Consider the following 24,653-nt stretch of genomic DNA (forward strand, 5'->3'; position numbering starts at 1 on the left):
TACCTATAGTACCGAGATTGTAGATATGTTGAACAAACAGTCTTTGATACATGACTGGCCGACCCAAAGTCTATCACTTTAACCCTGTACGGCTGACGAACAGGATCCACCAACATAATGTTCTCTGGTTTGAGGTCAGCATGAATTAAACCAAGACTTTTCAATTTTTTCAGTGCAGTGGCCACTTGTTGAAGAATTGGCCGAATCACTTTTAGTGGCAGGGGACTGAATTTATTTTGTTTCAGAAAGTCATACAAGTTTTGTTCCAGCATCTCAAAGACTAAACAAGTATGGTTACGGTGCTGAAAACATTCATAAGCTCGTACAAAGTTATATTCATCAGCATTTTCCGTACTGAGCCTTGCTAATATGCTTACTTCTATTTGACCTTGACGTGCATAAGAAGGGTGATTCTTCAAAATTTTGATTGCTACAATTTCATTTGTTCCTCGTTTCCAGCATTTAACTACCTGGCCAAAAGTGCCTCGACCAAGAAAATCAAGGACTTCATAAGTATTTTTCATGGAGCATAAGACTTCATGCTGTACTAACTGATAGTCACCTTCTCCAGTGGTACAATTCTGTTTTGATCCTGTGGTAGTTGTCACAACCGTCACTGGATTGCCTATGTTAGTTTGCAACATTGCAGGAAGTATGGACAATTCATCCACAATCTGCATTGCGCTGCTATGATTATCCAACTCCTCACTCTTGCGCTTCAATCCACATCGCTGAGGGCCTTCTAGGAAGTTAAACCTGTTTCGCCACACCCCAATCTGAGGCGCCTCCACTTGAGCTTGCTGCTCCTGAGCTGCTATGACCTTTGTAGCACCTGCAGTGTTTTTCAAAACAACAGCACTAGTCTGCAAAGAAAAGTTGTGTCCTCGAGGTCTATTAAATTGTATCTTTGTCTGAAAAGCACTACCCTTTGTGGGAGGATGAGAATTTCCAAAGTTTCTACCATTCACATAGGTCTGTGGATCGGTTCTTTCCTGGAACACACAACTGCTTGGCTCTACTTTGAGTTTCTTCACACTACAAAAGGCACTTGACTGAGTTTGATAAACATATGGTGGGTAGACCAAGACTTGTGAGGCCATACCTGCAAAAGAAAAAGAGAAAATGAAAATATTACCAAAAAAAATCTTTTTTAATTTTAAATCTCAGGAAGAAAACTTTTAAGGGTCATAACCATAATTTGTAAAACATAAAAATAATTAAATTCCATTATGACTTTTTTCCTTTGAAGAAGATAAGTATCTTTAATATCTCCATTTTAGTTAATTAGTGTTTCAGCTACTTGGGGTAGCGCAGAAGGCTGCGAATAAAGAGTCAAATGCGTTCATTTTCTCATTATATACAGAATAGCTACAATGGCTAAGATACGCCCCAGAAACTGTGTCAACCATTTTCCCCCAAAAGGAAAATTACAGATGCTTCAACTGCACACATTTTGCAAAAGTAAAGCATTTTATCACCAAATTAAAATTTATGAACCAATGACAAGAAAAAAAATACATTACATAAACATAGTTTATAGTCATATCCCTTAAACCGAAAGCTCAAGACTCCTTCAGGAAGAAGAAAAAAAATCCATGCCAGATTTAAAAATATATATTGGCAAGGATTTTAAGTAAAATGAGGGTACCCATTTCATGAACAGCTAATCCTGTATTCTACTTACTAAATATATTACCTTTTGATCTTAAAAGTATTATACTACAAAGAGAAGTTAATGACTTTCTACTCAGTTACAGTCATGTTGCCTCTCTTCTCAATTTGTATTTCATTATATTGATATTCCTTCAAACTCCCACCAAATAACAGTACTAGTTCACTTATATTTGAAAAATAGATTATTTTAAATTATTCTAAAGTTCCCAAAGACTAACTGACATTCTATTTATTTTATCCCTGCATTCAAAATTGATTTGAGGTTACTGAGGATAAAATAACAAACATTCTTACTACATCACTATTAAGTACATTATGGTTTATAAATAATATTTGATTCTGATTTAACATATATATGAAAAAGGATCTAACATTTTATACTGGCATACTTAGTTTTCTTCTCTATGACCTTATTTTAGCAACTTACAATTTATATAATATGAAATCCATCCAGCAGCTGCTGACCTTAGTATAGTAACTGAAAACATACACACACACACACACACACACATATACAAATATACAAACAACAAGAACAACTCCTTAGTATCACTGCTGGAAAAAACTGTTAATGACACAGGTGTTTTATCTACCTGGTCTACAACACTACATAAAAGTAAGTCAAAACAACCATTTGATAGAATCTTCATTTTAAGTAATATTCCTTTTTTTCTTTTTAAGAGATAAGGTCTTGCTCTGCCCTCCAGGCTGGAGAACACTGGCTCAATCATAGCTCACTGTGACCTTGAACTCCTGGGTTCAAACAATCCTCCTGCCTCAGTTTTTCTAGTAACTAGGACTACAGACCTGGGCCACCACACCTGGCTAATTTTTTGTAGAGATGGGGTCTCACTATGTTGCCCAAGCTAGTCTCAAACCCCAGCCTCAAACGAGCCTCCTGCATTGGCTTTCCAAAGTGCTGAGTTTATAGGCACCAGCCACCATGCCTGACTCATTTTTTTCTACTTGAACAAAATTACCTTGGAATTTCCCTAATGGTAAAATCCTGATACAAATGATCAAGTATAAAAATAAACAGATAAACTAGATATAAGAACATTACATGATGTTCTCTTTATTTAAATGTCCTTCTGCACATCTACTCTTGAACATTTAGCAAACTCCTTTAGATTCAGATCAAAGTAAAGTAATATCTTCTTGACTGAACCCTTTCCTGAAACATATACGCTCACCAATCACACTCCAGGCAGAGCTGGGCATTCAGTGCTCTCATAGCAGTTCCTAAATTCTTCTCATTTGCCCTCAGGACATTGTATTGCATCGTAATTGTCAGTGCATACATCTGCCTTTCACACTAGATCTAAAACAAAGTGCCCAAGATACAGAGTTGGTGTTTAATAAATGTTGGTTAGCTGAATTAATTCAAAATACCTTCATTTTCCATAACTTAAAAATCTATATTAAAACTGTACAGTTTCCTACTAGTTTAATTAATCACAAACACACATTCTTTAAGTCAGAAACAACAGATTGCCATCATTAAATTAAACATCTATAATATTAAAAGTAATAAAAGCTACCACATACTGAGTACTTACTATGCTACAATTTAATTAATGCTTTATTTTCAATATTGTATTTAATCATAGCAATATCTTCCCAATTTGCTGTTAAGAAAACTAAAGCTTAGAGAGACTAGTTAGGTAACTGGCCCAAGGTCACGTAGCTAAGGTGTGGTAAAAGGAATAAGAAATATACCACCCTTCAGATAAAAAGCATGATTTATACACCTCTTTTAACTTCCTAAAAGTTTTCTTGTACATTACCCACCATATTCCTAATTCAACCTTGCCTTGATAAGAAATCAGCTACAAAATCTTATTTGATTAATTAAGACTTGATGTTCACTGTGTAAAAGAAATCACAAATTGAAATTCTGCAGTTCAAACCCATTTTATCTGTTTTCTTAAAATGTCATTAGCATCTATTCTATACCTTTACTCAGAAGAAATTTCAAAATTCTACCAATTTATCAATATTTAATGAAACAAAACTACATTAAAAACTAACCATATCATTTATGCACTTTTGTGAAGCTCCCCAACCTTATCCTCAATAATTTAGCATTGCCATGATTTTCCTAATTTTTAAACTATTTCTGTAACACATACCCAAACTCAGAGAGATGGATGATAAAACTCTCAAGTAAGAAATTTTAAAACAGCTATTATATACCCATGGATTTAAAGGAAAGCATAAACATTAATAGGAGAGACAGGAAAAGTCTGAAAGAACCCTGCATACCACACATACACAGATGGCGGAAAAGCAATTTGGCAATATATAACAAAATTGCAAATGGACATATCCTCTGACCTAGAAATTCAGGCAACTCAGATACGGTACAAGTATGTTCATTGCAGCACTGTGTAAAGACATATAATATTACAAATAACCTAAAAATCCATCAAAAAGGCACTGGTTAAATGCACCTTGATACATGCACCAACATCTTTAAAAAGAATGACGACAATTTATTTGCCCTCTTATGGCCTGACTACCAACATAATATTATTACATGAAAAAAGCAACATTCAGAAAAATGTGTACTTTACAATAGCTATTACCATGTGTGTTTAATTAAAAGGGAACTGTATATGTATATAAGAGCTGTCCAGAAAGTATCCAGCTATGTAAATCATTCTCATTATATCAACAATGGCTGGATACTTTCCCAACAGCCCTCATATATTTGCATATACATCGATTATCTGTAGATGCATAAAGAAATTATGGGTTTCTTTGCCTTAATAGAGAGTAATGAAAAAATGTACTTTTCACTGTACAAACTTTTTTACTACATGCATGTATTACCTGTTCAAAAAAAGCTTTTCTTTTTTGAGACAAAGTCTCCCTTTGTTGCCCAGGCTAGAGTGAGTGCCGTGGCCTCAGCCTAGCTCACAGCAACCTCAAACTCCTAGGCTCAAGCGATCCTGCTGCCTCAGCCTCCCAAGTAGCTGGGACTACAGGCATGCGCCACCATGCCTGGCTAATTTTTTCTATATATATTAGTTGGCCAATTAATTTCTTTCTATTTATAGTAGAGACAGGGTCTCACTCTTCCTCAGGCTGGTTTCGAACTCCTGACCTCGAGCTATCCGCCGCCTTGGCCTCCCAGAGTGCTAGGATTACAGGCATGAGCCACCTCGCCCAGCCCCCAAAAAGCTTTTGAATCAACAGAGGAACCTATTAAAATATATACGTTTCATATTTAGAAATAAAATAATAACCTGGGATTTGCTTTGAAGTAATACAGAAGAGGAAAAACTGGATGGGCATATGGATAAGATTAGTCATAAATTCTTAATCAGAGAAGTTTGATGATAGGTACTTTGGAGTTCATTATACTACCCTACTCTTTTAATATGTGTACATTTTTCTTTAATAAAAAGTTAGGAGGCCAACGCAGGAGGATTGCTTAAGACCAGGAGTTCAAGACCAATCTGAGCAACAAAGCGAGACCCTGTGTCTACAAAAAATAGAAAAATTAGCTGGGTATGGTAGTTCATGCCTGTAATCCCAACTACTCAGCAGGCTAACACAGGAGGAACACTTGAGCCCAGGAATTTGAGGTTGCTATGAGCTAGGCTGACGCCACAGCACTCTAGCTCCGACAACAGAGTAAGACCCTATCTCAAAAAAAAAAAAAGGTAAATAAACATACTTTTTAAACTCCACCCCGAAAGAGTTTGATTCAGTAGGTCTGTGGTGAGGTCCAGACATGTTTTTGTAAATGTACAAGCTCTCAGGGCCACTAAGAATCACTAAAATCTGAGAACCAATGACCTAGTCTGTACAAAAATCACAGGCAAATTCGAGTCCTACTAATTCAGGGCCCTCAAGTCTGAAAAAACAGGATGAAGTGCCAGTGAACAGGATCAATACATACTACCCTAGGTCAAATTAAAGAAACTGCTACAATTTCTGAATCGTGCTGTTCCTACCTTCTCTCTCCCAATATGGTGAACTAGAAAGCAAACAACTCAAAAAGGCAAAAGCCCTAACCAGGGACAACTAAAGGAAGTTTAGAAAAAATTATCCCTCACCAACCAATTCTCAACCACTATGCTCTATGGAATCAACCTCAAAGGGGACTTTTTTAGAAAATAAACACAGATAGGAATATCAAATAATATACACAGCACATCAGAAGGCAGAGGTGGTGGTGGTGGAGACAGTTATAAAAGACCACCAAGAAAGAAGATATAAATTGCTAATTAATTGACCACTATGACTCCCTGCCATCTCCAGGTATTAGACATCTCCAGGGAGAAGTCTTTCCCTTCTCCTACCCTCCATCAGATAAACTCATGGCCTGAGAAGAGTATCTTATCCCTGGTGCTTATGAATTTTAAAGAGTACTGTATTCCTAGGAACTGCTGATGCCCATAGAGTCCAAAACATTATTTCAGTACAATACTATTTCCTATTCTTTTTCATTGCAATATACACTATGTTATGAGCTATATTATTCATGACTTTGCTATATGTTCCTATCAACCAAGGCATGAAGTTTTGAAATACTACCCCTTTGTGAGCTGCAGCTGCCTATAAAATATTACTCAGAGAACAGTGACGACTCCTATTAGAGCAACCATTAAGCTTCCATCCCCAATAATCTCAGGTACTGTGTGTGTGTGTGTGTGTGTGTGTGTGTGTGTGTGTGTGTGTGTGTGTGTGTGTGTGTGTGTGTGTGTGTGTGTGTGTGTGTTGTGACAGAGTCCTGGTTGGTCTGAGTACAGTGGTGTTTACAACTAATTAATCAAAACCAGTTACAGATTCCTTTGTTCCTTCTCCACTCCCACTGCTTCATTTGACCAGCCTTTAAAAAAAAGAGAGAGAGAGAAACAGTCTTACTCTGCCAACCCAGGGTAGAGTGCAGTGCCATCATCAGAGCTCACTGCAACCTCAAACTCCTGGGCCCAAGCCATCCTCTTACCTCAGCCTCCTGAGTAGCTGGGGCTACAAGTGAGTGCCACAACATCCACCTAATTTGTCTACTTTTACTAGAGATGGGGTCTCACTCTTGTTCAGGCTGGTCTGGACCCCTGAGCTCAAGCAATCCTCCCACCTCAGCCTCCCAAAATGCTAGGATTACAAGCTTGAGCCCCCCGTGCCCACCCAATCTCAGGTACTTTCACCGGCTATGGCCCAAATGTTTATGACCCCCCCCAAAAAAGAATGTATATGTTGAAACCTAAGCCCAAGGTGACAGTATTAAGAGGTAGGGCCAGGTATAGTAGCTCACGCCTGTAATCCCAGCACTCTGGGAAACTGAGGCAGGAAGATTATTTAAGGCAAGGAATTTGAAATCTGCCTGGGCAACATAGTGAGACCTGTCTCTATGAAAAATTAGCTAGGTGTGGTGGCACACACCTGTAGTCCCAGCTACTCTGGAGGCTGAGGCAGAAAGATCACTTGTGCCTAACAGTCTGAGGTTGCAGTGAACTAGGATCATGCCACTGCACTAGGTGACAGAGCAAGACCCTGCCTCAAAACAAAACAAGAGGTAGGGCCTTTGGGAGGTGATCAGGTCATGATGGCTCTGTCCTCATGAATGGGATTTAGTGCTCTTATAAAAGAGGCCTGAAGCAGCTTGTTCACCCCTTTTACCATGTAGAACACACTTAGAAAGCACCATCTTTGAAGCAGAATGTGAGCCCTCACCAGACCGCAAATCTGCTGTCATCTTGACCATGGACTTCCCAGCCTCCAGAACTATGAGCAACAAATTTATGCTTTTTATAAATTACCCGGTCTAAGGTATTTTGTTAAAGCAGCCGAAATGGACTAACATATAGATCTTATTTTTCCAATCCTCTAATAAATGTACAGGTCCCATCTAAACTCTATTCAAATTGTTCACACCCTTTCACAATTACCAAGCCAGCAATGTAAGCAATATCAACACCCACAGTCATGAGTCTGATCGTTGCTCACCACAGTGAAATATGTTTCAGTCTTTTGTTTTATCACACGTAATATCAGGCCTTCTGGAAAGGAAGGGAAGGAATAGAGATAGAAATACTTTACTAACCTATATTCAATTCATTAGCCAATATGAAACTTCTGAATCATTTTCTGCCAAACTTATACACACCCCATATGTAATAGGGCTCTTCTTTTAAATGTACTGTGATATCACAAATAGATTCTTTTTTTGAGATAGGGTCTCACTGTTCCCCTGGCTTTAGTGCAGTGGTATCATCATAGCTCACTGCAACCTCAAACTCCTGGGCTCAAGCAATTCTCCTGCCTCAGCCTTCAGAGTAGGTGGCACTACAGGAGTGTGCCATCACACCCAGCTAATTTTTCTATTTTTTTGTAGAGATGGGTCTATGTTGCTCAGACTGGTCTCAAACTCCTGGCCTCAATCGATCCTCCTGCAGCAGCCTCCCAAACTGCTAGGATTACAGAAATAAGCCCCCATGCCTGGACCAAATAGATTTAATAAAAGGTAATAATGTCTTGTATTGCATTCTCCTTATTCAATTTTCTTCTACTTGTTCAAATCTCCATTTTTTAAATCTTTTTCTTTTTAAAAACTGTAGTAAAATATACATAAAATTTATCATTTTAACCATTTATAAGTGTAATGTTCAGTGGCATTAAGTATATTCATAATGTTGTGCAACCATCACCACCATCCATCTCCAGAACATTTTTCTCTTCTAATACTGAAACTCTGTACCCATTAAACAATAACTCCCTCTCCTCTGTCACTCTAACCCTTTACAATCACCATTCTACTTTCTGTCTCTATGAATTTAAGTATTCTAGGTAGCTCGTAAGTGGAATCATAAAATATTTGTCCTTTGATGATTTTGCATGTCTTCAAGGTTTATCCTTGAAGCATGTGCAGGATTTCCTTTAAGACTGAACAGTATTCCACTGTGCGTATAAACCACTTTTTGTTTATTCATTCATCTATCGATGGACACACAAGTTACTTCCACGTTTATTACTATGAATGATGCTACTATGAACATGGGTGAACAAATACCTTTTTGAAACTTTGCTTTCAATTCTTTTTTGTTTATATATCCAGAAGTGGAATTGCTGGATCATATGGTAATCCTGTTTTCAATTGTTGAAGGAACCACCTTACTGTTTTCCATAGCAGCTACACCATTTTACATTCCCACCAGCAGCGCACAAAGGTCCAGATTTCTCCACATTTTCACTGACACTTGTTCTTTTCTTTTTTTTTTTTTCTTTTTTGTAATAGCCATCCTAACAGGCATGAAGTGGTATCTCATTGTGGTTTCCAAATCTGTTTTTAAATCTAATTCTTTCCTCATCAGTATCGTACCAACTATAATAATACTTAGAACTTGATGTCAGCCTAACAAGTAAACTTTCTTTCCTTTCATCTGAGTTAATGATGAAGAATGTTAAACACTAGACACACCTAATACTAAGTTCTATGCTAAGGAAACATTTGTGTTAGCCTGGCATTGCCAAGAATTTCTGAGCTCTTGCCAGTTCTTTCAGGCTATCACTTAAAAATATAGATTATTAAATTATTAAAAACATTGTATTAAATTAAGATACAACCGTGAAAATGTGATGATTAGTACTGAAGATTTCTAAAGACCTATTAGAAGATATAAATGAAAATAACAAATAAAATAAAAGCCTTTTTTAAAAAAACAGAAACAAGACTTATTTTTAACCTAAAGGACAACTCAGGGCCCCCAAAAGATTATCCCACAATAAAAAGGGGTAAGAGGCCGGGCGCGGTGGCTCACGCCTGTAATCCTAGCTCTCTGGGAGGCCGAGGCGGGCGGATTGCTCGAGGTCAGGAGTTTGAAACCAGCCTGAGCAAGAGGGAGACCCCGTCTCTACTATAAATAGAAAGAAACTAATTGGCCAACTAATATATATAGAAAAAATTAGCCGGGCATGGTGGCACATGCCTGTAGTCCCAGCTACTTGGGAGGCTGAGACAGAAGGATTGCTTGAGCCCAGGAGTTTGAGGTTGCTGTGAGCTAGGCTGACGCCACGGCACTCACTCTAGCCTGGGCAACAAAGCGAGACTCTGTCTCAAAAAAAATAAAAAATAAAAAATAAAAAAAATAAAAAGGGGTAAGAAACCAAAGAATTAAATTTGCAGCCAAAACTCCTCAGATTTAAAAAAAAATAGCAATACAACAAAGTCACCTCAATGAAAGATACTTTAGGGATATTTTCATTCCACTGCAAATAAGCAGTTACATTAGATCAAAGTAAGATTTTGATTCTGTTAACATAAAACCTTTACATTCAGATTTCTTTTGTGAACTCACCTATCATCTCTGTTTCCAGGATATAGTAAAATAAGTACAAGCAAGTGCAATAATACTTTAAAAAATGAACTTATCACTCTTTAAATGGAGACAGAATGCACAGGAAATGAAAAATACAGGTAAAGTTGCTTATCAGGTATATGTACCAATGCACCTTTAATCTCATGGCTTCAAAGCTAATAGCCACAAAATGCTCCTATATGAAAACTCAATGATATATTCCACACAGTTAGGGTAGTCCTAAATTCACTAACAGTGTTAATAGGGTTTTAGTTAAATTACACGCATATACATTACAGAGTATAATTACCTTTTATTATGCTGTAATCAGCACTAGAATATTTTAAATAAATTGAAAAGCACTATGCAAAACAATCAGTGAGTATGCTAAAAAAGCAAAGAAACCAGCAACACCAAACACACACACACACACACACACATGAGCAGGTTTTGACCTACTCCCAAGTCCCTATCCTCTTCCTATTTTGGTCTCTACTTTGATTCAGTCATCTCTCACAGTCCTCTCTTTCCCTACCTCATCTCAATTAAACCCCAAGATCTGACCTGCCCATTATCAACACAGTCCTTCAGATTCTGTCCTCAAAACGTTGTCCACCTTTTCCTTTGACCTACCACCATCTCTTTCCAATTATCTCTCACCAGACTCCCAATATTCTTGGCTAGATTCTAGTTCCTCTTTCTAATAAAATAATAGATTCAAAATTAACACTTCCCTTATATAATATAAAAGGCATTTATAAAGAGGCTTAGCAGCAAAAGAATCCAAAATTCTAAATATGAATACAATGGTTGGTTCTCTTTATCCTCACACATTTCAAGTATGATAAACTTTGAAGAAGTGAACCACTTTAGGGGAGGTAGTATTCATGCAAACTTTTAAAAAGAAGTAAAAGCACTTTAGGGAAGGTAGCCCTCACCCACCATTTTAATGGCAAAATGAGTAATCAAATTAGTCTTTCCAAAAAATGAGCTTTGAGCACCAGTATAATGATTTTCATAACACTGCAGAAATGTCTCCAGCCCATAAGAACACTTTATAGGCAACCCACACTCTAAGCACAAAATACCTTTTTGAAAATAATAGGGTCAACCTACTTCACCTGGCTAGTGGGCCAAAGAGAAATTGGGCTGTTCTTAAAATACTTTTGCATTCCTCACAAAGTCTAGCAGAGTTAAATGAATAAAGCCTCAAGCTACTCTACAGCTTTTCTTTTTTTTTTTTTCTTTTTTTTTTTTTTCAAAGCATCTTTCGCAGAGAATACTCTACAGCTTTTCAAACGTATCTTTTATAGGATATTGCAAACAGCTTGATCTCAACTCTAATTTTGACACAAATGACTATGTCTTGATTTCACAAGGTCAGACAGGTAGTGCTCCTTTCATGTGAAAGCAATGAAGATACAGTGAAGTCTTCAACGTGACAATATTGTCTATAACCTAGTTTCATGAAAATAGCAGATTACCCCAGGCTGGTTTATCCATAGATTTGAAGATTTTGCTTCCATGATCATACTTAGAATAAAAGGTTTCACTTTTTCCATTTTTAAAATGTATTCAGCAACATCAATCAGTGGAAACGAATATTAAGATATCCATGTTTCATTCAGAAACCATTTTATGATATAACTGGATACCATTTAACAATTTTAGAACTTCACTTCTTATTTCAACTGAAAATTTCTCAACATTTTATAGAGATAAAAAGAACATTTTTCTTACGACCTTTAAAACTGAAAGATAAAACATCTAAAACAGAGAAGAATGTTATAAACAAATACCATACTACTATTTTAATTACACAATGACTGATTAAAGGCATAAATTATACCAACTATTTGATATTATAATACCCTTGGACTGTTTTGTTTACCTCATATGCTACTGTTAAATTAAATACAATATTAATTTTTTAATACATTTTCCAAAAATCGTATAAAAGTCCCTGATACAACTATGGTGCTACCGTGAACTGAAAACATTTTTAGCCAAAAGCTATATTATTTGGGCTGAGGTTTAAATTTCTGCTGATATAATTCTCAACCTGATTTTCAAATGATAATGACTTAATCATCTATGAAAGGTATATCAAATTCATTTTTTAATGTTTTATATGCACATCTACTGTGAATATTATCAAATAATGTTTTTTTGTTTTGTTTTGTTTTTTTGAGACAGAGTCTCGCTTTGTTGCCCAGGCTAGAATGAGTACTGTGGTGTCAGCCTAGCTCACAGCAACCTCAAACTCCTGGGCTCAAGCAATCCTCCTGCCTCAGCCTTCCGAGTAGCTGGGACTACAGGCATGCGCCACCATGCCCGGCTAATTTTTTCTCTATATATATTAGTTGGCCAATTAATTTCTATTTATAGAAGAGACAGGGTCTCACTCTTGCTCAGGCTGTTTTCGAACTCCTGACCTCGAGCAACCCACCCGCCTCGGCCTCCCAGAGTGCTAGGATTACAGGTGTGAGCCACCTCGCCCGGTCTCAATGTTTTGATAATATTTTAATTCTGCCTTTACCATGCTTATCCCTAACAACATATATTTGAACAAGTTTGAAGTCTTAAAAGCCTCAATCATCTGAGGGATAAGAAAACAAAGTTTCAGGTTATTAGTAACTGAACTTTAATTTTTGACAAGAAAAAATATGAAACTATCCAGTGTTTTTTATAATGTCAAAGAAACAGGTCACATTTTGTAGAAGAAATGGAAGAATAGCCAACTTAATCCAACAGTAAACTCTTTGGTAAATTGTTTTCGTTTGTAAGTTCAAAATTTTGTGCCAAATTTCAATCACTCCACTTTTTCCTTTAATAGTACAAACTACAAAGTTAAAGTAGTTATAACAAACTTTATATCTTATGTGGATTGAACAGGTAAGTTACTATCTGCTCACTTTGGTATGGTGTAGCATCTCATCCTACTCATCCAAAAAGAGATCTTCACTGTTTAAAAACAAAAAGGAAAAATTAAAAATAAAATATTAATACAAAAAAAGGAAAAGGAAAGGAAAAAAAACTGTCTTCAGCTAGTGATCTATGTAATCATAGATGACCACCTGTGAATTTATCATGAGAATTTTATAATGCTATATTTGTCCCTTATTACATTTAAACAGTCTCACACCCACATGCTCTAATTATTCTCCAACTGAAGCTCAAGAATTTCCTTCAAGAGGACAAATATAAAAGAAGGGGGAAATCTTCACTAGTTATAGATATTTCCATCTTTCCATTCCAAAGACTTTAAAAAAAATCTAACTCTAAGTGTCTCAAAATACCAATATATACCGTGGTCAGTCTACACAGAAGATTTATATTCTTTATTCCTCTCAGTTTAAACTTAATATTACATTTTTAACAAATCAATCATCAATCTCTGAAAGAAAAGAAGATTTTCTTTAAACAATATACAAAAGCATACACTTAAACAGGGAAAAATAACAACTTTGACTTTATTAAAATTTAAAACTTTCATTCATCAAATGATACCAGAAAAAAGATAAACCACAGATATGGATTTACAACATTGAGTTTTTTTCTACTTTTGGTAGACAGGGTCTCGCTCTTGCCCAGGATGGTCTCAAACTCTTGGCCTCAAGGGATCCTCCTGCCTTGGCCTCCCAAAGTGTGAGGATGACAGGTGTGAAGCATCACACCCTGCTGGTTTTTACATTTTTAAAACATTGTTTAAGGAGTTACAGGTAATGTGGTATCTCTGGAGGGCTTTAAAAAGAAAATCAATATAATCATATTTGTGTTTTAGAAAGATTACTCAGGCAAATCTGTGAAGGACAAACTGAAAAGGAACAAAATGGAGGCAACAGTTGAAGCATGACTAATAGTCCAGATAGCTGATCAGAGCCTGAGCAAAGGCAGGACACAAAGGGAATGAAGTCAAGAGTTCTGACAATCAACAAGTAGTTAGGAGAAGGAACCACAGAACAGGTGAGGTGTGAATAAAGGGAGCAACTGACACGTTTCTAGCTTGAAGAACTGATAGCCAAATTATAATCTGAAATACCAAAACAAGAGAAAGAATTGAGAGGAAAAACAGAATTCAATTCTAGACATGCTGTTTGAGGGGCCTTGTGACTCAAACTGATTCCCATAAATGCAGAACCTATAAAAAAAGGACTGAATTCAGGTAGTTTACTTGGGAAATTATCCTGGGAACAAGAGAGAGAGACATGGGGAGTAAGTCAGGAAAGAGAGAAAATATACCATTTGGCAACAAATAACTATAATAATTGATTCAAATAAGAATTATCAATGATGCAAAAACTAGTGGGTCAAAGTCTGAGATATAAAAGGATATTACTGTTAGGTGACCATTTACATGGGTCTCTAGTGTTTCTCCATGTCTTGCAGGCAAAGACACTAACTACCTTTGTTCTGCAGTCTCTTTTCAAGGATATTTGTTCAGCGAACACTTAGAAGATAGAAATACAGTCTTCCTCCTAAGCAAAGGACAGGTTATTTAATGTCCAGTATAATAAAGATAATATCTCCCTCTTGGGTAAAAGTCAGACAGACTTACTGCTTCTTATAAAAGATTCAAGTTTCCTAAGTGTGGGGTTCCTCTCCTGTAATTCAAAACTCCTCATGTGCAGGAGTCACCTAGCCCTGTTCATATCACCCTGTGGAAAATGAGTCCAGAAACAAGCACAAATGCTGACACACTGGCTAGTACTACTGCAGATGAGTAAAAAAGTCCAGTCCTTTATCTCTGACCCAGGAGTTTTGTATCTTCTGCTAGCATCCATGGCTAAACTGTTAGCTTGCAAGACCCTTTGTTAGTTATTAATTATTACACAGTTTCAAAGTATATTCCCACAAGATACATCTTAATTAAAAGGAAGAAACTGACAAATGCCTCCCTAACCAAGTAATCAATGTTAAAATCACTAGTAAGGAGATATATGGACATCATGTGCCTACTGATATGATGTTTTGATAGGAACATATTTCTCTATGCTATTCTTAAGCACAAGAATACAAACAAAACCAAATTGGGGGGCATTCTATAAAATAATTGGCAGTATTCTTCAAAATGTCAATGTCAAAACAAGGGAGGAAGTTTCCAGATGAAAGAAAACTAAAGACATACAACTGAAAGTCTCTGCTTTTAGAAATTAATAAGGGTAAAGGGGGCCTGGCGTGGTGGCTCAGGCCTATAATCCTAGCACTCTGGGAGGCCAATGAGGGCCAGATTGCTCAAGGTCATGAGTTCGAAACCATCCTGAGCGAGACCCCAGTCTCTACCAAAAACATAAATAAATTAATCAACCAACTAAAAATATATATACAAAAAATGAGCCAGGCATGGTGGCACATGCCTGTAGTCCCAGCTACTCGGGAGGCTGAGACAGTAGCATCATTTGAGCCCAGGAGATTGAGGTTGTGAGCTAGGCTGACGCCATGGCACTCACTCTAGCCTGGGCAACAAAGTGAGACTCTGTCTCAAAAAAAAAAAAAAAAAAAGGTAAAGGGACATCAACTCTGCAACTTACTCTCAAAATTTCAGAAAAAAAGTAATATATTAACCAGGCCTGGTGGCACCCACCTGTAGTCCCTGCTACTGGGGGAGGAGAGGCTAAGGCAGGAGGATCAATTGAGCCCAGGAGTTTGAGGTTGCAGTGAACTATGATGACACCACTGTACCCTAGCCTGGGCAACAGGGTGAGACCCTGTCTCAAAAAAAAAAAAAAAAAAGTATTCATAAGCAATGAGGGCAAATTTTTTCATTTAAAATTAATACTTAATTCATAATCATTTTTTGGAGCTTTTGGTCATTATGTAATTTGTTTAATTAATAGAGCCTTAATTTCATTATGTGAGCCAATACATTTTTGACAATAAAAAGGATTTTTATTCATGAAAAAACAGAAGAAACGTAGTACTAATCTATGTAAGGCTCTATAAATAGAAATCTAAAAATGGAACTATATAACCAGCAATATTCAGCCAATAAAAAGTAGTTTCTAGCCAGGCGCGGTGGCTCACGCCTGTAATCCTAGCACTCTGGGAGGCTGAGGCGGGCAGATTGCTCAAGGTCAGGAGTTCAAAACCAGCCTGAGCGAGACCCCGTCTCTACCATAAAAATAGAAAGAAATTAATTGGCCAACTAATATATATATAATATAAAAATCATCCGGGCATGGTGGCTCGTGCTTGTAGTCCCAGCTACGCGGGAGGCTGAGGCAGCAGGATCGCTTGAGCCCAGGAGTTTGAGGTTGCTGTGAGCTAGGCTGACACCACGGCACTCACTCTAGCCTAGGCAAGAAAGCGAGACTCTGTCTCAAAAAAAAAAAAAAAAAAGTAGTTTCTAGTCAGTTTGTTTCATTTCTCAATTACTTTGTTTATAGTACAAATTTATAAAAGACATAATGTCTTCTTAAAAATAAAAGGCAGAATACATTAGAAAATAAGTTGTTAATGTGAACAGCAAATGAGCTTAATTCTTCAAGGGTTGATTAACTGTCAATATTTTATTAATAAATACCTCTATCATTAACAGGTTCTTTTACCAGTATATTCTGTCCAGGAAATTACACTAAACCACTTACCATAAGAAAAAAACATTTCCACATAAATGAATGATCACATATTAGGAAGTTTCATAAATTAAACCCGCTAAGGTACCTAGAAAACATTCATTTGAAAATACTAAAGTCTTGGGTATTTTCCAGCAGTATTGTGAACAAAGCATCTAGAGAATGTGTTGACTGTAACACAAATCAGCATGTTAAATAACAAGCTTCATCTGACTTAGCAAAACGTTCCAACTTTTGGAACAGAAAATGACCTGGTGGACATTTCAAAGCTGCTAGAAATCACCCTGCCAATACAAATCTTTAACAAGGCTAGAAAAGAGTTAATTCAAAAAATAACATAAGGATTACTCTTACTAAAGCAGATAATTCTCTAGTTTCTTTAAAGCTATATAAAATTAAAAATCAAAAATAGAAATAGTCACAGGTTTACTAAAGATAAAAAGTTTACCTGCCAGCTGGAGCAAGAACGAGATCCCATCTCTACTAAAAATATTTAGAAAAATTACCCAGGTATAGGTGGTATGCATCTATAATCCCAAGGGTTTGAGGTTGCAGTGAACTATGATGATGCCACTGCACTCTACCCAGGACAACAGAGACACTTAAAAAAAAAAGTTTACCTGAAGCTCTTTCACTCTTCCTTGAAGTAAATCTAAGAGTAAGAATTCAAATTTAGTATGAAACTTCAGCAAAAAAAGAAAATTTTTTACTTAAATTCTTCATACAATGACCAATCTACCAATAGACTGTTAGAAAAAGTAAACAGTTTTATAAATTTGGGTTATAAACAACTCTCTTAATGAAAGCCACATGCATTATTTTTCTATATCATAGGGAAATTTGTCCCAAAAGAACTATCATGAAACTTTTATTTCTAATAAAAATCTATGTAACTAACCTTCAGACAAAAAATAAATAACAAATATTAAAGATAAGAAAGCAAAGATCAAATAATCCTAACTATTTAGAAGACTTCCTGTACTAATCTACCTTTGAAACAACACTGGAGTCAAATCCTAGATTAATAATTTGATCAAAAGTCCACTGCTGACACAGTTATACAAAGGAAAACTTTCTGCTGGTAAGATTTTTGTAAGAGATAATGATTCAAAGCTCTAAATGGACATTTATAGAATCAAAGGTCAAGTTCTACAAAACTTTTCAAAGGTACGGGCTACCCTAAACAGCTTTAAGATTCACATTTTGAATTTCCAATAGTACAACATTACACATTCATACGTGAAAGAGAACTATCACTCTAGAGTAATATATATCACAAGAATCAAAATTCTAAAAACGACTGAAGTGAGAACAGTAGTTACTACCCCCGCACACACATAAATACAACAGTTTTTCATTTGTGAGAGCTGAAAAGACAAATATTTACTGCTGCATAAGCTTGATTATAGTACTTTTAGTTTTGAAAAATCTTTATCAAAGACATTTTGGGCCTTGGAAAAATTAACTGGACTAAAAAAATCAACTATTTATACATTCTAAATTCTATTAAGATCCCATATGGTCCTGATATCTTACACTGCTAAATCCAGAATTTTTTAAAATTTCTATAATTATGCTTTCTCTCTAGAGACTCAGATTTTATTTGCCAGACATACCACTTTATACATGCCCTTTTTTTGAAATTTAGTGAAGTACTTTCAAAAACCTTTCTAATATAGAAATACTGCTTTTTAAATTTCAAAGCTTAACCGTCATATATATCTTTGCAATAGCTTCAGCAACTCTCTCTGGTATCAAGTCAGAAACAATAGAAGGAAAAGAAATGAGAATGTTAAGAAAAATCAAGATTTCAGCCAGGCATAGTGGCACATGCCTAAAGTTCCATGTACTCAGGAGGATCACTTGAGCCCAGGAGTTCGGGGCTGCAATGTGCTATGATGACACCCCTGCACTCTACCCTGGGCAACAGAGTGAGACCCTGTCTCTAAAAAAAGAAAGAAAAATATTAAAGACATCTTTCTTATTCTCAAAACAAATTTGAGGAAGGGGATAAAGCAGAGATTTATAACAGGTCTCCTTAGAAAGGGCGAAAAATGCTAAAGCACAATGTAACAAAGACCTAATGAGGAAAGAAAACAAGCAGCTTCTCAAAGAGTACCCCAAGGCCTGGTGCAGTGGCTCACGTCTGTAATCCTAGCACTCTGAGAGGCCGAGGTGGGCGGATTGATCGAGGTCAGGAGTTCGAAACCAGCCTGAGCAAGAACGAGACCGCGTCTCTACTATAAATGAAAGAAATTAATTGGCCAACTAATATATATAGAAAAAATCAGCCGGGCATGGTGGCACATGCCTGTAGTCCCAGTTACTCGGGAGGCTGAGGCAGGAGGCTTGCTTAAGCCCAGGAGTTTGAGGTTGCTGTGAGCTAGGCTGAGGCCATGGGACTCACTCTATCCTGGGCAACAAAGTGAGACTCCAAAGAAAGGACACTGAATTCTTAGAAATCTGTTAGAACTGCTTCTGTTTGGCCCTGACTACCTCTAATCATTAACTTTATAAAGTGACACATTGTTGGGTTGCTTATAATAAACTGTGCACTAAAACTAGAAGTTGAGATGGACTTAGCAAGGGCCACATAAATATTTCTTTCTTCAACTGTAAGAACTACAGAAAAACTAAGATTTTTTTTTATATTAGTGTAAAAAGCCAGCCTGCCAATACATAGTACTAAAAATATGTATAAGAACTATGATAACAAGAAAAATGTATTTCTTCAGATTTACCTGACTGAAGAGATTTTTAAAAATATACCATCAACATTCTAAAAAGATAAAAAGATATTATGAAAGTTTAATTTAGTTTTAAGTTGTAAAGTAACCAACATCTCACACATTTCAAGGTCAAAATTAAGGCTAGCCATTGATCCCATGGAATAAAATAAAGAAAAATATGATTAATCATATGACTGAAAATGGCTACAAAGTAGTTACAATTTACTGATGAGAAATTTATCCTCAAATAGTTACTAAAAATTTCTTATTGGCTAAAATTGACCTCATGCCATTTTTTAAGCATTTGTATAAACAGATATAAAAATAATGGTTGCATATTAATTATATATGGTGAATATGCCCAATTATTTTATAACAATATTTACCATATTAACATTTTAAAATGTCACTTATTCATAGAGCCTTGAAAACTGAATGAGTAAAAATTATCACTAAGATAGTATCATTACCTGGAATCATACTGCTAGAATGAGTACACTACCGTAAAATTTAAAATATTTTGCCATAGCCGGGCGCGGTGGCTCTCGCCTGTAATCCTAGCACTCTGGGAGGCTGAGGCGGGTGGATTGCTCGAGGTCAGGAGTTCGAAACCAGCCTGAGCAAGAGTGAGACCCCGTCTCTACTATAAACAGAAAGAAATTAATTGGCCAACTAATATACATAGAAAAACTTAGCCGGGCATGGTGGCGCATGCCTGTAGTCCCAGCTACTTGGGAGGCTGAGGCAGGAGGATTGCTTGAGCCCAGGAGTTTGAGGTTGCTGTGAGCTAGGCTGACGCCACGGCACTCACTCTAGCCTGGGAAAACAAAGTGAGACTCTGTCTCAAAAAAAAAAAAAAAAATATTTTGCCATAAAATCACGAAAATTTACACATCATTCACACCAAGAAGAGACTAGATTTCAGTACAGCAATCATTTTGAAATTATTTGATTACTATACAATTACAAAATATTCAGGGGAAAGAATCTATCCTATTTCTTTGCAGTTTAAAGTAGATTTTATTATTTTCTTAGAATCAACATACATGTACCACTTAATATGCCAATATGTTCTCTTATAACCATATCAACTATTATAAATAGCAGCATAATATTCTACCCTATGTACATATTATAATTTGCTGGACTGCTTTTTTCCAAGTTTTTTACTATTCATATAAAGTTATAATGAACATTTTCATAAAAATAGTGTTTGTACACACTGGTTTTTTTGTGTTTTTTTTGAGACAGAGTCTCACTCTGTTGTCCAGGGTAGAGTGCCATGGCATCAGCCTAGCTCACAGCAATCTTAAATTCCTGGGCTCAAGCAATCCTCCTGCTTCAGCCTCCCAAGTAGCTGGGACTACAGGCATAGGCCACCATACCCAGCTAATTTTTCTATTTTTAGTAGAGACAGGGGTCTCACTCTTGCTCAGGCTGGTCTCAAACTCCTGACCTCAAGCGATCCTCCTACCTCAGCCTCCCAGACTGCAAGGATTACAGGCATGAGCTACTGCACCTGGCCTGTACTTTCTTTTTCTAATGCTGTATTTTTAACATAAGTTTTTGTACATTCTTAATTTTCTTAGTATGGATTTCCAGAAAGGGGACTTGATAAATACTGCAAAATTTTGCTTTGCAAAGTGTAGTTCTACAGGTTTTATTGATATACCCACAAGAAACAAATATTGTAAGATTTAAAGTTTCAAACATAAGCAAACTGCAAGAGAAATAAGGATACCAGATAGGGAATACAGACAAAGGTACAGATTTAGAAATAAAATAATCAACTGAGTTTGAGGGGCCTGTAAGGGAAAAAAATATGGAGATCAATAGGCAGTTCAAAACATGGGTTGAGTAGGGGACCTACGGATGCTAAGGCAGGAGAATCACTTAAGCCCAGGAATTTGAAGTTGCAGTGAGCTACGAATATGCCACTGCTGCACTCCAGCCTGAGTGACAAAGACCCCATTTCTAACAAAAAAAAAAAAAGGAAAGGAAAATAAAAAACAAGAGACAAGAAAAAGAGGAAATTTTAAGTTTGTGGACAAGCTCAACCTACATAGAAAACAGAAAAGTAATCTTGGAAGGATAAAAAGATGTTTCTTTCCTTCAGGAATGAAAATTCAAAGTTTATACTGTTAGAAATAAGTTCCCAAGTAAAGAAAGGGTTGAAAATCTGGAGGAAGTACATGCCTGCTGATCTCTACAGAAGAAACACACTGATCTGCTAGAAGTAAAGTTGGCGGGAATAAAGAGTCTTGAGAAGTCAAATGCGTAGATAATGATGAATAGGTTGGTCAGGCACCTGTCAAGCCATTCAGTAAAGATGATATACTTTAATTAAGTATATAGGTTATCACATGTCTGTATTTGACTCCTTTTAAAATTATTTATTTATTTTACCAATGTCCACCATGTACTTTAGGGAATATAAAAGCCTATAAAACATGGTCCTTGACCTGAAGGAACAGTTCAAATACTAATTTTTCTTTTTTTTTTTTTTTTTGAGACAGAGTCTTGCTCTGTTGCCTGGGCTAGAGTGTCATGGTGTCAGCCTAACTCACAGCAATCTCAAAGTCCTGGGCTCAAGCGATCCTACTGACACAGCCTACCGAGTAGCTGGGACTACAGGCATGCGCCACCATGCCTGGCTAGTTTTTTCTATATGTTTTTAGTTGGCCAATTAATTTCTTTTCTATTTTTAGTAGAGACGGGGTCTCGCTCTTGCTCAGGCTGGTTTCAAACTCCTGATCTAGAGCAATCCTCTGGCCTCGGACTTCCAGAGTGCTAGGATTATAGGCGTGAGCCATCGTGCCCGACCTCAAATACTAATTTATATTTTTTAAATATAAACTTTCCAAAAAATGTTATATATTAACTTCTTTTTTTTTTTTTTTGAGACAGAGTCTCGCTCTGTTGCCTGGGCTAGAGTGTCATGGTGTCAGCCTAGCTCACAGCAACCTCAAACTCCTGGGCTCAAGCAATCCTACTGCCTCAGCCTCCCAAGTAGCTGGGACTACAGGCATGCACCACCACGCCCGGCCAATTTTTTCTATATATTTTAGTTGACCAATTAATTTCTTTCTATTTATAGTAGAGACGGGTCTCGCTCTTGCTCAGGCTGGTTTCGAACTCCTGACCTCAAGCAATCCGCCCGACTCGGCCTCCTAAAGTGCTAGGATTATAGGCGTGAGCCACCGCACCCGGCCTATATTAACTTCTAATAGATTAGGAAGTGAGGTATTTCATTTTCTTCCAATCAAGTTAATGGGAAACAATTTCAAACTGGATATTCCATCAGACATGAGATACTTTAAGGAGATTTTACAAGTTAGCTACTAGAAATATTTTCAGAAATGCCCCAATAGGCTTGCACATGACAACTCACAAATCAAACACTACAACAATTTTTCATTCAAAGGTACTGGCAAACCAATTATGTTATAGTGCCAAACACCCTGAATTTTGAACAGAATTCAATTTCACCAAATTATCGAGTTTCATTAAGACTACTGTATTATATGCAATTATGAAAGGGGCAATACAATGTAATGCTTTCATTTTGCATACCTCTGCTTGTAAAGACCCCAACTAAAATATATTTTTTAAAAACTATAAACTTTAAAAATGAAAATTATATATGCTTTTTAATTTACATAAATAAAGTACAAAAATAATATCCCTTTTATATAGTGGCTTCAAAAAAGTTACAGCTAACAATTTCAACATTCTTAGAAGTATCTTGGCCAGGCGTGGTGGCTCAAGCCTGTAATCCTAGCACTCTGGGAGGCCGAGGCAGGCGGATTGCTCAAGGTCAGGAGTTTGAAACCAGCCTGAGCAAGAGTGAGACCCCGTCTCTATTATAAATAGAAAGAAATTAATTGGCCAACTAATATATAGAGAAAAAATTAGCCAGGCATGGTAGCGCATGCCTGTAGTCCCAGCTACTCAGGAGGCTGAGGCAGGAGGATTGCTTGAGCCCAGGAGTTTGAGGCTGCCGTGAGCTAGGCTGATGCCAGGGCACTCACTCTAGCCTGGACAACAAAGTGAGACTCTGTCTCAAAAAAAAAAAAAAAAAAAAAAAAAAATCACAAAACTAAAATTGATAAAATTTTTGTTCACATTTTTAAATGACTTTTTTTGTCTTTAAACACCACAAAGACAACAGTGAATATTAACATATAACCTTAACATGAATTCTTCCTGCCATTTTAATATTTATTTAAATATATTTAACAAAATAAACAGCTCTAAGAAGCTTGAATGTACTATAGTTAAATTATTATTTTTCTTAGTATTTTCTAACTCTAGTACACATACACAAAAATATAAAAGAAAATTTACAGTACTCAGCTAATTTCACTTTACTACATACTTGCTCAAAGCTGGGACCATGTGTTGCTCTCATCATTCACAGCATAGTACCTTGCACTGAGTGGACATTCAAATATGTACTAGATAAAATAGTTTTCATTCATTATCAATGTTTTTTTTTGCCATAATAAAATTTCATCTTTTTGTGGCCATAGTCTGTGTGATCTAGCTACAAAAAAATATTTAAGGCATACTAATCATAGACTACAAATCTTCTATTTTTGAACCCAATATTATTCTTATATAACTTTAAAGTAAAATGCAAAACTACAGCTAATATACTGCAGAGATATTTATACTGTCTCCTTTGAAACTGTCCAATTACAAGTTGGCCCCAAACAAGTTTTTGTTTTGTTTTGAGAACGTAGTGAAGCATAGCATCATTGCTACGGGATATACAGCAGCATAAGATGTAATTTTCATCATGATTTTATATCACTATAGCCTATTTAATTTCAACAGACACTGTAATAAACTATATATTTAAAGCCCTGAGAAGTATTACTTTATAGTTAAGAAGAAATGTCTAGAAAGTCAGGTTCAATTTGCAATATGTTATCACTCTATCTATCCTATTAACTATTTAAAACTGTAGCATTATATATCTAAGGTGTACAGTTTACAAAACCCGCATGACTCTGTATTATTTAACAGATAACACACAGTCAAAACATATAAAAATGAAACTTTCAGGTCTTTATATAACTGCTTTGTAGGGTAGGATACATCTTACAATCAAGTTATTTCCTGCAAATACTTCAATGTTTTTAAAAAAACTCTAAGATATTTTGTATAATTTATGAATAATATATAACAAAGTAGGAGGAAATTAAAGAATTTGAAGTTAATATAAATGTTCTTAGAAAATCAAATACTTTTTTAATTTCTAAAGTGAAATAACTGGCTAGTCAAATATAGACACATTTTTATTTTCTAACAAACTTTACGACAATTTTCTTGGAAATCCATACATAATCAAATGTAATATA

At 36.2% G+C, this 24,653-nt stretch overlaps 1 protein-coding gene across 6 annotated transcripts in view; it reads right to left on the bottom strand.

The window, feature by feature from the left end:
- HIPK3 (homeodomain interacting protein kinase 3) overlaps positions 1-24,653 on the bottom strand; it is a 114,422-nt gene that overhangs the window by 79,356 nt on the left and 10,413 nt on the right. For all 6 annotated transcript variants that reach the window (XM_076002046.1, XM_012739870.3, XM_012739876.3 and 3 more), the window contains exon 2: positions 4-1,102. In XM_076002046.1, coding sequence (XP_075858161.1) covers positions 4-1,102 — 1,099 coding nt within the window. The remainder of the gene's footprint in view (positions 1-3; positions 1,103-24,653) is intronic.

The sequence above is a fragment of the Microcebus murinus genome, chromosome 4 (assembly GCF_040939455.1).
Source record: "Microcebus murinus isolate Inina chromosome 4, M.murinus_Inina_mat1.0, whole genome shotgun sequence".
NCBI classification, from domain to species: domain Eukaryota; kingdom Metazoa; phylum Chordata; class Mammalia; order Primates; family Cheirogaleidae; genus Microcebus; species Microcebus murinus.